Source organism: Alternaria postmessia (genome assembly GCF_024291825.1).
Source record: "Alternaria postmessia strain BMP 2775 chromosome Unknown scaffold_26, whole genome shotgun sequence".
NCBI classification, from domain to species: domain Eukaryota; kingdom Fungi; phylum Ascomycota; class Dothideomycetes; order Pleosporales; family Pleosporaceae; genus Alternaria; species Alternaria postmessia.
In genome coordinates this window covers 305253-318502 of record NW_026260099.1, presented here as the reverse complement: position 1 = coordinate 318502, position 13250 = coordinate 305253, and the positions used below count along the sequence as shown (strand labels likewise).

Here is a 13250-nt window from a genome sequence, read left to right as displayed (position 1 = left end):
TTATGTACAAGATGACAGGGAACTGCGGAGCGAGGATTGGTGATGATGTTTGCGGAGTCTTGTCAGATGCCGAAACACTATGCTACACCGAACACCATGTAATCTGGCAAATGCGGTCTTGCGCGACCGATTGAGAACCATCCAGAATGTATGCTCCGTTCGAGGCCAGTGGTACAAACCAGTCTTCGGCGTTTACGAGAAGCTAAGTCCCGATCTATTTGTCTTCACCTCCGCACCGGAGGGCAGGCTTGACTGTATTCGGTATAGCGTGCGGATACAATTTGTATCCGCACGCTATGGCTGTGCTGCGGAGACGATTTGTATCCGCAGCACAGCTATCGAAAAGGAACAGTTCTTCTTATTAAGCAGAATTAGATTGTTGTCAGACTAGTAAGCCTCCTTCTCATAATTCATAGCGCCTGTGTTTCCGATCTCATAATGCGGACAAATCCCGGATGTTACCAATGGTCTTGTTGAATGATATAGTGCGCCAGCACCGGTAGGTTCTCTCCTGTATAAGTCTCCTACAAATCTGTATTCTGGGTTGAAGTAGTTCGACTTGTCATTACAATTGTTTTACCTCATCAATGTCGAAACATCATATTTTAGTAGCTGGAGCTACAGGTTTGTCATCGCTCTTGACGCACGACAAGAACAGATCTGACGGTTGGCAGGACCATCCGGACTGGCTTTCTGTAATGCTGCTCTAGATGCAAAACACAGGTTAACGCTGTTCGTGCGCAACCCATCGAAGGTGCCGCAAGCCATTGCCCAGAACACCAACGCAGGAATCATAGAAGGAGGGTTCGATGACATGGTCGCCCTTGAGGCTGCAGCCAAATGTGGCGCCGACATCTTCGTCTCTTTTATCGGTCCAATTTCTGGCCACAAAGGCACGGTAAGCCTCTCTGACCATGGACATTACTATCCAACGAACATGTCCCAGCTAACCTATTCCTCAGCCTCTAACAGAAGGCTATAAACGCCTCCTTCCACTTCTCGCCAGCTGCAATTACAAGCGCGCCATGATCCTTGGGACACCATCATGGGCCTCGTCTGAGGACAAGCGATCACTGTTATGGCAAATGTCTATTGGGTCCATAGCGTTGTTTTTCCGTGACGCCTACAAAGACTTTGTAGGAATAGGAAACTACGTCACTTCACTACCTTTGAGCGACATCAGATGGACGTTATTCCGCGTCCCTTTCCTGACAGACGCAGCCCCTAGCGAAGTCTACGCTGGACCGTTAGGTGCTCCGCATATAAGTTTGAAGCTATCGCGAGCTTCCATGGCGAATTGGTTGCTTCTAGAGATTGACAAGGCTCAGTGGATTGGAAAGACTCCATGCCTATCAAACTGTAAGTTGAACAGCTCATACACTAGTATACCTTCATTCTGATTATGTCTTAGAGCAGAGACAACAATTCCTCTCCCTAGGCTATTGACTCACAATCGGATGTTGACTTGGATACCAGAGATCAGTAGTCTTTTTTATAGGAGTAGCCTGGGTTCAGTCAGTAAGGAAACGACACTACACTAGAAGAACGAGTCGCAACATGCTCGCGCGCAATGTCAGCGTCGGGATACGATGCCTGGGACCAAAATCTCACAAGTAGACATCCATTATAATGTTGAATCGCTACCCACCAAAAACCCTCCTAGAATCCTAGAAATCAACCCCCAAACTTCTTCTTCTCGATCGCACTCCCCACCAACCCCTCACCCTTGATTACATTCGTCGCGCAAACCACAACCTTCGAGCCCCTTCCCTCACCACCACTCTCCTTCAACTTATCCCCCACAAACCTCAAGGCCGCAATCTCAGCTCTCGTCACACCGCCCAGGAAGAACACGACAATAGTCTTGTTCTTCTCGCCGGCACTTCCATTCAACAGCTGTCGTGCCTTGACTGCCTTCTCTTCGCCCTTCTGCGTCTCGTCGAATGTTGCACCACGAATGTACTTACTCGCGTCGTCGAAAATGCGGAGGCCCTGGGCTAGAGGGTTGGCTTGGGCGCTTGCTCGGGGGTCGGAGGGCGGTTTGATGGCGTTGGCTAGGGTGTGTTTTTGAATGATGGACTGGATTATGCGCACGCTGAGGGGTGCGTAGCCGGAGAAAGTGTAGCTGATGTCGTTTGGATTTGCTTCATTGACATCATCATCCCAGAGCTTTAGGCTCTTTCGCAAGGGCGTGTAGTTTGTTACGCTGCCTGGTTTGGCGGGTGCGCCTACGCCACCAAGACTTACGCCGCCTCGGGGTCCTAGCAAGCCCATTTTCTCGAGTGACGCAAGGGTAAGGATATGTTGCGGGCCATAAGCCTGGATAATGGCGCGTTTGAAGGTCTCAAGATCTTTCGGGCGGATTCCGGCGTTGGTGGTGGATTCTAAGCAGAGCAAACGGAGGATGGCGGGGAGCGGTACATCACGGTTGATGAGCTCGGTTATCGTGTCATGCTGGGTTGTAGGGTCGGCGCCAGACATGATGTTCTGCTGCACTTCTAGGCTTCGCGTGAAAATGTCAGTGCGCGTAAACTTGATAATCTCCTCAGCCAAGCTGGTGTGTAGCTTCAAGCTTGCTTGTTCAGCCTGGTAGCCTGGTAACTTGGCGACGAAGTCACGGAGCTCGGAAGTCGTCTTTGTGGCAAGCTGATCGCGTCCTGTGCTGCTTTGGAGGCGACGGGCTGCTTGGTTGAGCAGGTTGCCGACAATGGCGAAATTGGCATCACCCAATTCGGCATACAGAGTGTCCTTCGAATCAATCATGATCTTGCGCTTCATACTGGTCGACGCCGATCCAGTCTGTCCTTGCTGAGGCTGTGCGCCGCCGGCTATGGAAGAGTCGACTTCTGTTTGGTTTGCGGTAATATTGAAAACCTCGTCGATGAGCCCTTCGTATGTCAACTGAGTGAGTAGCACCGTGGGAAAGTCGACTTCTCGATCGACGATGATGAGGCTGTCTATGTTAGAACTAGGTGCTAAGCCCATGAATGATGGTCCTCCGCTAGCAGATGTCTCGCCTGCCATGACTTCGGTACGCATGCGGATGAGGAGGTCAGCGAGGCGCTTGCCATTGTCACCCTTCCCGATGATGCGTGGAAACAGACCATACTTCTGCTGCTGAAGCATGAGTGCTTTGGCTGACAAGTAGATTGCGGTCGGATCTTTCTTCTACACACAGTTAGTATCATGTCTGCAGCAGGTCCAGAACACACATACAAGATAGAGATCTGACACAGCGTCTTCAAGTTCAAGCGACAGCACATCATCTGCAAGTGGCACGAAGAACAGCGGCCATTCGCTCACACTAGCTTCACCCAAAACACCTGCTTCTTCAAGCAGTTGATCGGAAGTCATAGTACGACGGGGCACCCAGAAGATGGAGAATTCATGCTCAATTTGGCTGTCTCGCCGTATACGTTTGATTTGGTCTATCTAGTATGTTAGCACCGTACAATAGACTGTTCCTATATGGGAAGAATAGGCAATCCAATAAAAGCGCTATGTTCGATTTAGGCATCAAGACTGGCTAGGCAGAGTGGGTACTGTCTGTCTAGCCTACTTTTTGAGCCAAAAGCTTGCCATAAGGCAGATGGAGAGAAACAAGTAAGGAAGCCGAGGGAGCTTCACTTACCAGCAACAGCCATCACAGTTTTCGCTTTCTCGCCTCTGACGAGGAAGACGATGTTGCGCTGAGACGAGTCGACATTGTCGTTCTCGAGGAAAAAGGGCTTGTCGACGCCGTATTCCTGCAACGTGGAGAACTTGACAAGCAAGTTCAGTGGGCCTGCAAGAGCTTTCTCAAGCACGAGATTCTTCTTGCCTCTTATCTGTCCGCACGCGTTAGATGGTGCAGAGATCTGCGACGTTGATATTACCTTACACCCTCGAGCAGAAGAAGCAGCTCCCGGCGCGCTTTTTCAGTTATGTCCGCCGCATTGAGAGGTGTGATGGGCGCCATCTTCGCCGCTGTATCATGAGTTACAGCTTTTGCGAACAATCCTAACGCGCATGACTATGCAGCTCGCCCTTGTGATGTGAAGGTCGATAGAGTGGGAAAGAGGTGGTTGGATTTTCGGGTCTTAAGCTTTGGACTCAAGGCACGTGCACGTTCATGGCTTGGCGTTTAGGTGGGTAACTACCTACTGCGTGCGCGACGAGTTGCACTTTTGCGTGGGAAGTTCGTAGTACGAAGCCTACTTGTTGAGCACGCCTAGAATCTGAGCTGAGAAACAACTGCTCGGTAACGCATAGTCAACATTTGGTATCTCTACCATTGTAGCTACCTAGATAGTTTAGGACACAGATGGAATTCATGGAGTTATTCATAAAGCACTCAAGCCAACTCCAAACCCCAAATCCGTGTATTCCCAAAATGTTGTTCGTACAGGACAGAGTCCCATAGCACACGCAGATGGTGGCAGTAACAAAGCGAACAAAGTAGAGGACAGCTCCAAAGGCCGAGGCTAGCCCGAACATCAATCGCGCTCGAAGCTCAAGCTACCGAGACATTCTCAAGAAAGACCCAACTCTCCATCTCAACCCCACAAACGCCCGATTTTACCTACTTTTACCGCGCCAATTCGCGTCAAACAGCGAGAATAAAACCATCAGCAAACATCGAAAATGACAGAACCATCTCCCAACGAAGCAGCTGCGCAAAACCCCGACATCGACCCTGCGATCACAAATGGCCTGGCACAACAAGCATCCACAGAGCAACCCGCAGATGTAGAGATGACAGATTCTGGAGCAGTAGCAGCAGTAAGTCTCTACCCTTCTCCGCTCAAGCACAACAATCACAAACACTCTACTAACGCCTCCAAGCCACCCGCTCAAGACACCCAATCCCAAGCTCAAGCCGACCTCCAACCCACCGTCCAAACAGTCCCGCCAACACCTTCAACCACTACGCCCGCACCCCCATCTGCTCCTTCCCTCCCCACCGTGCCCACACCCACACCTGCAGCATCGTCGCGCAACTCGCCTCACCCGACTGCTCAAGCGCCGACTCAACCCATTCCACACGGTAGCCCGACAAGAGTGTATCTCAATCAGCATGTGACGCCGCATTTGCTAGAAGCTATGAAGCATCTTGCTACAACGGAGCCAGAGAAGCCATTGAAGTGGCTGAGTGAGTTTTTGGCGCAAAAGAGTAGGGAGATTGAGGGGCCTTGAGGGGTGGATGGACTGGTAGAGGGGAATACAGAGATGGTCTAGAGACTATGTCAGGACGAGGAACAAGATGCCATGCGCATGCGTGGTCGGTTAGCAAGTCCATGGTATGCTGGTCAAACATGGCTACCCAGCGGAAGACATGACAGAAAAACATCCAAGGACCACAGGCTTATGCGAGGGTGTTTCCAAAAGTACAAGGCAGGCAGGCAGGCGTCATGAAGGATGATACCCAAGTCAATCAGCAATACAAATAGCAAACGATCAAATTCTGACACGTTCAATTCAACTTGGGTATATTCAATTCGAGGTGATGCTTTTGATTGATTCATTCCATATCGTGATCCTGTTAGGTATCCACACAGCATCCATACCTGTGAAACTCCACTTAAATGTCTAACATGAAGACTGCCACACACGCCAATCCTACATCTGCTTATGCGACGAGGGTAGAGGCGGTGGCGCTCTCGTACCTCCAGGTAGGGGGGAGGGCACCAACGGTCTTGTAGTAACGGGAGAGCTGACGGTAATTAGCGCGTGCTCCGGTACATGGCAGAAGGCGAAGTCGACTTACACGGTGGATACGGGACTCGATGAGAATGAGGCGGAACTTGCTGTCCTTGTCCTTGCGGTTGGTCTGGAGGTGCTTGCGGACGGCAACGGCCTTCTTGATGAGCATGTAGAGGTCCTCTGGGATATCGGGGCTAAGGCCTTTATGCGCAAAATGTTAGCCTAGACCAACAGATGCAGTTTTGTATAGCGCGCAGGTACTCTCGAAAGAGCAGAGCTGTGTCGACGTGCGCTTCATGTGTATAGGGCGATCGTACCGCTGGACTTGAGGATTCGGAGGATCTTGTTGCCAGTGATGACCTTGACCTGGGCGACACCGTGGCTGTCACGGAGGATCTCACCAATCCTGCGACTGTGTTAGTGCATCGTTCTCAAGTCCTTTTTCCGTGCGATTGTCCTTACTGAGATGGTGTAGCACCCTTCTTCGCGAGCTTGCAGATCTGGTCGACAACCTGCTCGGGAGTGGTCTTCAACCACGCAGGAGCGCTGCGGGAGTAGGGGATGGCGGAGGCTGATATGCCCTTTCCGTTGCTGTGAAGACGACCCATTTTGAATGAATGTTCCGGATGGCGACCTGGTCGATTAGTACGGAGGCGTGTGGTAGGCTTGGAGTCGTGATGGAAGTTCGCGATCGAAGTTCCAATTTCTCGCGGCTCGGCTAGGTCTGTGGTGGACCGTGCGGGTTAGCGTCAAAGCTCCCATCGAAGAAAAAGTCAGCGACGACCGACCTCATCTCCTCACACCTCTCAATGTGAGAACATTGAACTTGGCATGCAGGCGCGACGGTCTAAAGGCTATGTTTGAAGCTAGACGAGTGCTTTGTGCAATGTCATCGTTACCCTGCCGAAGGTACTAATCATACAGCGCGACGATGGCTCTACTCTCCAGGTACGTACAATCATCACCCATCTTTCATCGCACAATGATGACAACCCTTACTATTTTCTGGTACCTCTTATTTTAGGCGGGCCCTCACGGGTCTGCCGGTGCATTCAACCTTTATTCTGACACGCGATCTCACCTCTTCTTGTTCTATGACACGTTTGTTGGCGACATGGGCTAACGAGAAGCAGATTTATATGGCACCGAGTCTCATCGTCCAGAGTGTTGGTAGGGTCCTTCAGTTCCATAGCTATGAATGAAAACTACTCTTTCTCATCAACAACGTGCATGCGCTTTCCAATGAACTCTGCTCGTAGCTTCCATACGCTACATATCATCACGCCATAGCGGCATCCGTCAATGATGTTCGATCAATCAATACCCTGTTCCATCACCACTACAACCCTACTCACAAGATTTTCTTCTACATTGCGGACGCTACTCCGCAACGCATTGCTCATACAATAATCACTTTCGAACATCCAACATGAAGCATACGATATTCAGCGCAGTTTTTCTTATTCCCTTCGCCTATGGCAAGACCTCCAGCGATCTATGCCGCGGTACGGCCGAGCTGTCCTCAGATGGCAATTAGTACTGCTCTGAAGTCTGGGCAATCACCTATCGCAACATCAGTCAGCCTGGCGCCTACAATCAGACCACTATAGTTGATCCACAGACTGGTACCTGCGGTCATGAACGTGTTGCCTATCCAAGTACAGGAGAGTTGACACCCTTGTTTGGACAAGTATGGCCTGCCATGGGTTCTAGACGTTACATCACTGACAGCACCAGGTGTCAATGCACCTTCGCGGGCCTATGAACGTCTCTCAGCTCGCAGTCTACCAGCTTCCAGACGAAGTGCATACAATGCAGAAGCGGACTACAGTGCCGTTTTACAACCGTCGTCGAGCATTGGAGCAACGAGAAACACTAGTGATATCTGACGCCACTGCCACTCCTACGCAGTCGTCGTCACCAAGCTGGTTCAATCGTCTGAACAAATGGACATATAGTACAACAACCGGTTGCACCCCAGCTACAGTGACATCGACTGTGACGGTAAAGGCAGCCTGTTCTTCAATTAGTATCTCGCAGGCTGCACCGAACACGACTTATATAGGTCCCCCACTGTCGTGTATGACTACGTCTGCTGCGGCATCGATAGCCGATCCCGCGTCTTCAGCATCAGACTGCACTTGCGGCAAGGATCCTATTGATGATCCCATCTTTCAGAGGCCCAACGGACAGGTCTACGTCAGTCCAACCTCAGTATTGACACCGGCATCATTCCCAACACAAGATACATCACCAGTGTTTCAACGTCCCAATGGACAGCCTTATGATATCCCTGCGCCATTGCCGTCGTCCATGGTGAAAAGGCAGGCTGCCGATTGGAGCCGCATTGCATACTACACGTCAACAGCACCGGCCCAAGCCACTGGACTCAGTTTCATGGCCAATCTGGGCGACCCCCAAAAGTCTGGTACTTTCGACTAGTAAGTCCTCCACAATTCTTGAAATATTGATGCTGAAGTCCTCAGTGCCTTCGGAAACTCGCTCAGCTATGTCACTCCTCGAGGTGACAAGGTAGCAGCCGAGAGTCTACCATTCAACGGCATACTTCAAACGTCTGAAACAGAAATCGTAGTTCTGTCTGACAAAGAGTGTGACGCGGACTGTCCGTACTGGAGGCCAAACGCAACCTCTCACTACGGCTGGTCCGGCTCATCAAAAGCCTTCTTCATCGAATTCCAGATGGACCACTATCCCAACCTCGGCACAGATCAAGGCATGCTCTCCGACGCTCCAGCCTACTGGTTCCTCAACGCAGCCATCCCCCGCATCCTGCAATATGGCAACGACCGCAACAACATCCCTTGCTCGTGCTGGTCCACCGGATGCGGCGAATTCGACGCCTTCGAGCTTCTAAGCAACGGCGCAGAACGAGCGAAGTCGACTATACATCGGCAGGGAAATTTGGAGGGCGGGGACTCGAATTACTTCAGCAGACCTGTTGGACAGACGATGAAGTTTGCGGTTGTGTGGCATTATCCGCATATTACAGCGTTGGTGTTGGACGACAAGTTTGACTTTTCGCAAAGCATGTCGGATGATGCGATGAAGAAGTTGGTGGCGTATGATCCGGATAGCTGGGCGCACTCGCTGTATGCTATTGGGGACTGAGGAGGGTGTTTTCTTGGAGGCGGTTTGTGATCTTCATGTGAAGGAATCATGTGTAACAACAGCAGGCCGAACAGGACAATTCAAGCAATTGGTTTTCTCTCATGCGGTGCATTTCTAAGAGTTTCCTTGAAGCTGAAATGTGAGTGAGTTGAACTCTATGACTGGGGCAAACCTGTGGTCACTGCACAATCAGCATGTGGTGGAGACGGATTTGGGCGATGCAGCGGAGTGGGCCGGCGATTGTAGCAGTGGAGTGGCAAAGTGGTCGGCGTGTGATAGGTGACGGTTGGGCTTGCCAAAGCGGGCACGAGAAACCGAGGTCTGTTCGCGCGACTCAGCGTCTGTGTGTGTGAAAGACGAGCCGCACCCCGGCCGACGACATTGCGCATTCACTCATCGCCTCCATCTCCATCTCCGTCTACGTACGACTCTGCATCCAGCCACATCGCCCTTATCACTGCTTGCGCGCGCAGTATCGGTCATCAGCCAAACGTCAAGGCGGATCCGCCCTTTTCGCGATTCCAAGCCCCGGCCGGCGCAGCTTCCCCGCAAAAACTCGCAGCCCTCGATCGCCGCGAATTGCCAGCCTCTCGACGTTTGCCGGCCTGCACATTGACGACATCCTCCATCATCTCTGCGAAGCAGCCTTCCTTTCTGCGCACACAGGCGCGGACGACGCACATTCGACAAAATGTCTGCGCCATCGCCGCCAAAGCCGTGGGAGACGAGCAACGGCGCGACGAGTGCCTCGGTCGGTCAGTTCCGCCAGCCATTCCATACGTCAGGGATAACCGCGACTAACAACAACACAGGCCTCACTGGATCGAATAGCACCACAACACCCACTTCGACGACGACATCCTCAGGTGCGCCTCCATTGCCGTCAGTACCGGATTCCCTCAGCACCGTCGCGAACCGCAACGCGTCCAACTACTCCGGCATGAACAATCGCTATGGCTCCCCCTACAGCAGCGGATATGGAGGAATAAGCAGCTACAGCTCACCCTACTCCACCATGGGCGGCGGCTACGGCTCCATGTACGGTAGCATGGGCGGTATGGGTGGCATGTACGGCGGCATGGGTGGCATGGGCATGGGAATGGGCGGAATGTACGGTGGTATGGGAGGCATGCCAGGCGACCCAAACAGCAGCCTCACACAATCATTCAGCCAAAGTACAGCGGCGACGTTCCAGTTGATTGAGAACATTGTCGGTGCATTCGGCGGGTTTGCACAGATGCTGCAAAGCACATACATGGCGACGCATTCGTCCTTCTTTGGTAGGTTCACCCTCCAGCTACAGCCAACCAAATGCTAACATGAACAGCCATGGTATCTGTGGCAGAGCAGTTTGGAAACCTACGACAAACGCTTGGCTCGGTTTTGGGCATTTACACCATAATGCGATGGATAAGAACGGCGATTGCAAAGCTCACCGGACGACCCCTACCAGCCGATGCGACGGCCCTCACCCCCGCCAGCTTCGCAGCCTTCAACGGACGCATGCCCGACGGCTCACCCGCACCCGCGAAGCCCTCCAAGAAACCATTCTTTGTATTCATGCTCGCTGTGTTCGGTCTACCCTACCTCATGGGCAAACTCATCAAGGCACTCGCACGATCACAAGAAGCCGAGGAGCAACGGAAGATGCTCGAGAACCCGCAAGCCGGCCAACCGCTCGATCCCAACAAGCTCGAGTTCTGCCGCGCCCTCTACGACTTCACGCCCAACGCCAACATGCAGGGAATGGACTTGTCGGTCAAGAAGGGAGATATGGTCGCTGTGCTAAGTAAGAGCGACCCCATGGGCAATGCATCAGAGTGGTGGAAGTGCAGATCAAGAGACGGGCGTATGGGTTATCTCCCTGGTATTTATCTCGAGACTATTCAGCGAAAGACACCTGCGCAGATTACCAGTGGAAGTCAGAGCGGTAGTCCGGCTGGCAGCAGAACCCAGACGATGACCAACAGCAGCGATACAAGCAGGACTGCTACCATGACTGCAGCCAAGGTACCTGAGAAGGTCGGTCCGAAGGTTGAGAGCAAGGCGGGTGATATGGGGGTTGAGAGTTTCCAGAAGGGTGCTTTCTACTCGTAGGATTCGAGCGACGTTTACCTTTCTTATCTTTAATGCGATTTCCTCTAGGAGTGTACAATTGGCTAGGCAAAAGCTACGGTATGGCGTATGGCGCGCAGAGATATCATGGGTCTATCAAGCCCAAATTCGAACATTGAACAAACTTCTCAATCTGAGCCTCTGAAGTGAATCACGAGTTAGTGTATATGATTCTGAAGATAACCCAGGTAATCCATATCTAAAAAAGTGGTGCTCAGACACTACAGCTGTCGTCCGCCTTTGCCCTTGCATGTGCGCTCCGCAACGTCACCCAGCTCTCGGAACAAAGCCGAGACCCCGAGAAACGACAGGCAACGACCAGCCTGGTACATTTGGAACCCTATCACCTATTGCCTTCGCACTCTCCTAGTCGCTCCTTTCAACTTCCACGACTACAATTTCCCTTCAATCATAGTTCTAGGCTGTTACCGTCAGGCGTGCTGCTTGCCCCTCCCCCACTCAGTGCAGTCTCCAGGGTCGCAGCCTGTCTAGCTCCAGTCGCGAACAGCTGAGACACGAAGCAGACAAAGCACGCGTAACCACGACGTTATCGCTGTAAACCAGGTACCGCGAAAGAGGTTCTGCGTCTGTTCGCGCCTCTACACCAGAGCTGAATTGAAGGAGGAGCGCTATTGCATAACTCAAGATGTTCGCGTCAAAACGGTTAGGCAAGGTATGATTAACCCAGTCTTGAGCGGACATGTAGAGGGAAGGAGAAGGCGCAAAGACAGATACATAAAGGGAGAAGAAGCTGACGTGTGTTGTAGGAGCTGTCAAAGGTACCGAATCCCTCTCATCGGTCGTCTTCGGTCGAATAAGTTCCTACCCACCACGCATTCCTCCAAATTCACGCGTCGATTTACCAAAATCTACACACAACCCGCGCCCACAGCGTAGAGTTCAAGGAATGACTATGGATATGGCTATGCAGGACGAAACGATCAGGTTGCTGACGACGAGGACACAGATGCACGAGAAACTCCCTCCAGGCATAACGCTCATCCAGGCCGACGACTTCCAGACCTGGCTCATGGACATCCAAGTCATGGACGACAACCCGCTTTACCAGGGAGAAACATATCGGTTAAAGTTTAGTTTCACGCCACAGTATCCTATCGAGGTATGTCTCCCCTTCCTCTCATACTACTTGCTCACCACCACCCATCCCCCACTCTGACCTTTGACTCCTTCCATTATCCTTTTACGCCACATTCCCTTTGCCCCATCAACTACCAAAAACACGACTAATGCCATGTGGTATCACAGGCCCCCGAAGTAGTCTTCGTCCGCACACCCACGCACCCCATACCCTGGCACCCGCACATCTACTCCAACGGCATCATCTGCCTCGACTTGCTCGACCGTTCCGGTTGGTCGCCTGTTCACAACGTCGAGAGTGTGTGTGTCAGTCTGCAGAGTATGCTTACGAGTAATACGAAGAAGGAGAGGCCGCAGGGCGATGAGAATTTCGTAAGGTATAATACCCAGCGGCCGAGGGATATTAGCTTTGTTTTTCATGATGAGAAGGTCTAGGCTTTGCTCTCATGGCAGGTAGACTACGAGGAGGGGTGTGTGTGTGTGTGTGTTCACGCTGCATGTGTGGGTGTTAAATGGCGTTTATGGTGGATACCGGATGGGGAGCATGGTTGAAATGATGGAATGTTACGACTCGGTTCGATGGATAGCTAGCATGCCTTTTGTCGATATCAATATCTTTACATGGAGTCGTTTGCCAGATCGAAGGATATGTGGCCAAGGGACCTGCTTCTCGCGATAAAACACGTATGCGAGAGGTCTGGATCATATTTTACCCAGTAACATGGAGCTACAGAATACGTCGACCACTTTCCGGATGTATCTTCAGTATTCAGTACAACTGAAGGAATGTCCGCTTCATCACAGATGCAGACAATGAAAGCTAGTATGAAACTTGAAAACAGCTGATATATGTGTACTATCTTACAAGCTCGTCTATCGCTTTCGAATCAGACGTGCAAACACCCAGAACGCCATGCTACAGAAATGCCAACCATCTTCGCTACCATCTTCATCATATCCATCATGCATTGCTCGGCCGTTATCCATGTATGTCTTTCGCTCGTGCTCATCATCGTCTGCGTCTTTGTTTGTCATCATCAATGCGGGCCTCGTAGATTACCTCGCATGCCCTCCCCCCATCTTCGTCGCCACGATACATCATGATGCATCATGTAAATCTCAAACAACGAGGCTTTACTTCCCCCCACCCCACCCCCAGAAAAGAAAGAATGAGGAAACGGTAAAGTCAAAAGGAAAGAAACTATACTGCGCACATCATCCAAACG

General features: G+C 51.6%; 6 protein-coding genes across 6 annotated transcripts; 4 read left to right on the top strand and 2 right to left on the bottom strand.

The window, feature by feature from the left end:
• Positions 1–1674: 1674 nt before the first annotated feature.
• Positions 1675–3958, bottom strand: J4E82_005186 (uncharacterized protein; the record flags this gene model as incomplete). The annotated part of the gene is made up of 4 exons (XM_051731455.1): positions 1675–3168; positions 3217–3428; positions 3632–3827; positions 3881–3958. 4 exons carry the CDS (start codon positions 3956–3958, stop codon positions 1675–1677), a joined length of 1980 nt encoding a protein of 659 aa, XP_051588893.1.
• Positions 3959–4623: 665 nt separating this feature from the next.
• Positions 4624–5175, top strand: J4E82_005185 (uncharacterized protein; the record flags this gene model as incomplete). The annotated part of the gene is made up of 2 exons (XM_051731454.1): positions 4624–4752; positions 4825–5175. 2 exons carry the CDS (start codon positions 4624–4626, stop codon positions 5173–5175), a joined length of 480 nt encoding a protein of 159 aa, XP_051588892.1.
• A 433-nt stretch (positions 5176–5608) lies between these two features.
• On the bottom strand, positions 5609–6290 carry RPS13A (40S ribosomal protein S13-1; the record flags this gene model as incomplete). Its single annotated transcript, XM_051731453.1, has 4 exons — positions 5609–5692; positions 5747–5883; positions 6000–6088; positions 6145–6290. The coding sequence occupies 4 exons, from the start codon at positions 6288–6290 to the stop codon at positions 5609–5611; spliced, it is 456 nt and encodes a 151-aa protein (XP_051588891.1).
• A 1135-nt stretch (positions 6291–7425) lies between these two features.
• On the top strand, positions 7426–8811 carry J4E82_005183 (uncharacterized protein; the record flags this gene model as incomplete). Its single annotated transcript, XM_051731452.1, has 2 exons — positions 7426–8123; positions 8169–8811. The coding sequence occupies 2 exons, from the start codon at positions 7426–7428 to the stop codon at positions 8809–8811; spliced, it is 1341 nt and encodes a 446-aa protein (XP_051588890.1).
• Positions 8812–9502: 691 nt separating this feature from the next.
• Positions 9503–10908, top strand: J4E82_005182 (uncharacterized protein; the record flags this gene model as incomplete). Its single annotated transcript, XM_051731451.1, has 3 exons — positions 9503–9566; positions 9624–10091; positions 10139–10908. 3 exons carry the CDS (start codon positions 9503–9505, stop codon positions 10906–10908), a joined length of 1302 nt encoding a protein of 433 aa, XP_051588889.1.
• A 664-nt stretch (positions 10909–11572) lies between these two features.
• Positions 11573–12459, top strand: J4E82_005181 (uncharacterized protein; the record flags this gene model as incomplete). Its single annotated transcript, XM_051731450.1, has 3 exons — positions 11573–11580; positions 11824–12046; positions 12193–12459. 3 exons carry the CDS (start codon positions 11573–11575, stop codon positions 12457–12459), a joined length of 498 nt encoding a protein of 165 aa, XP_051588888.1.
• Between the last annotated feature and the right edge of the window lie 791 nt (positions 12460–13250).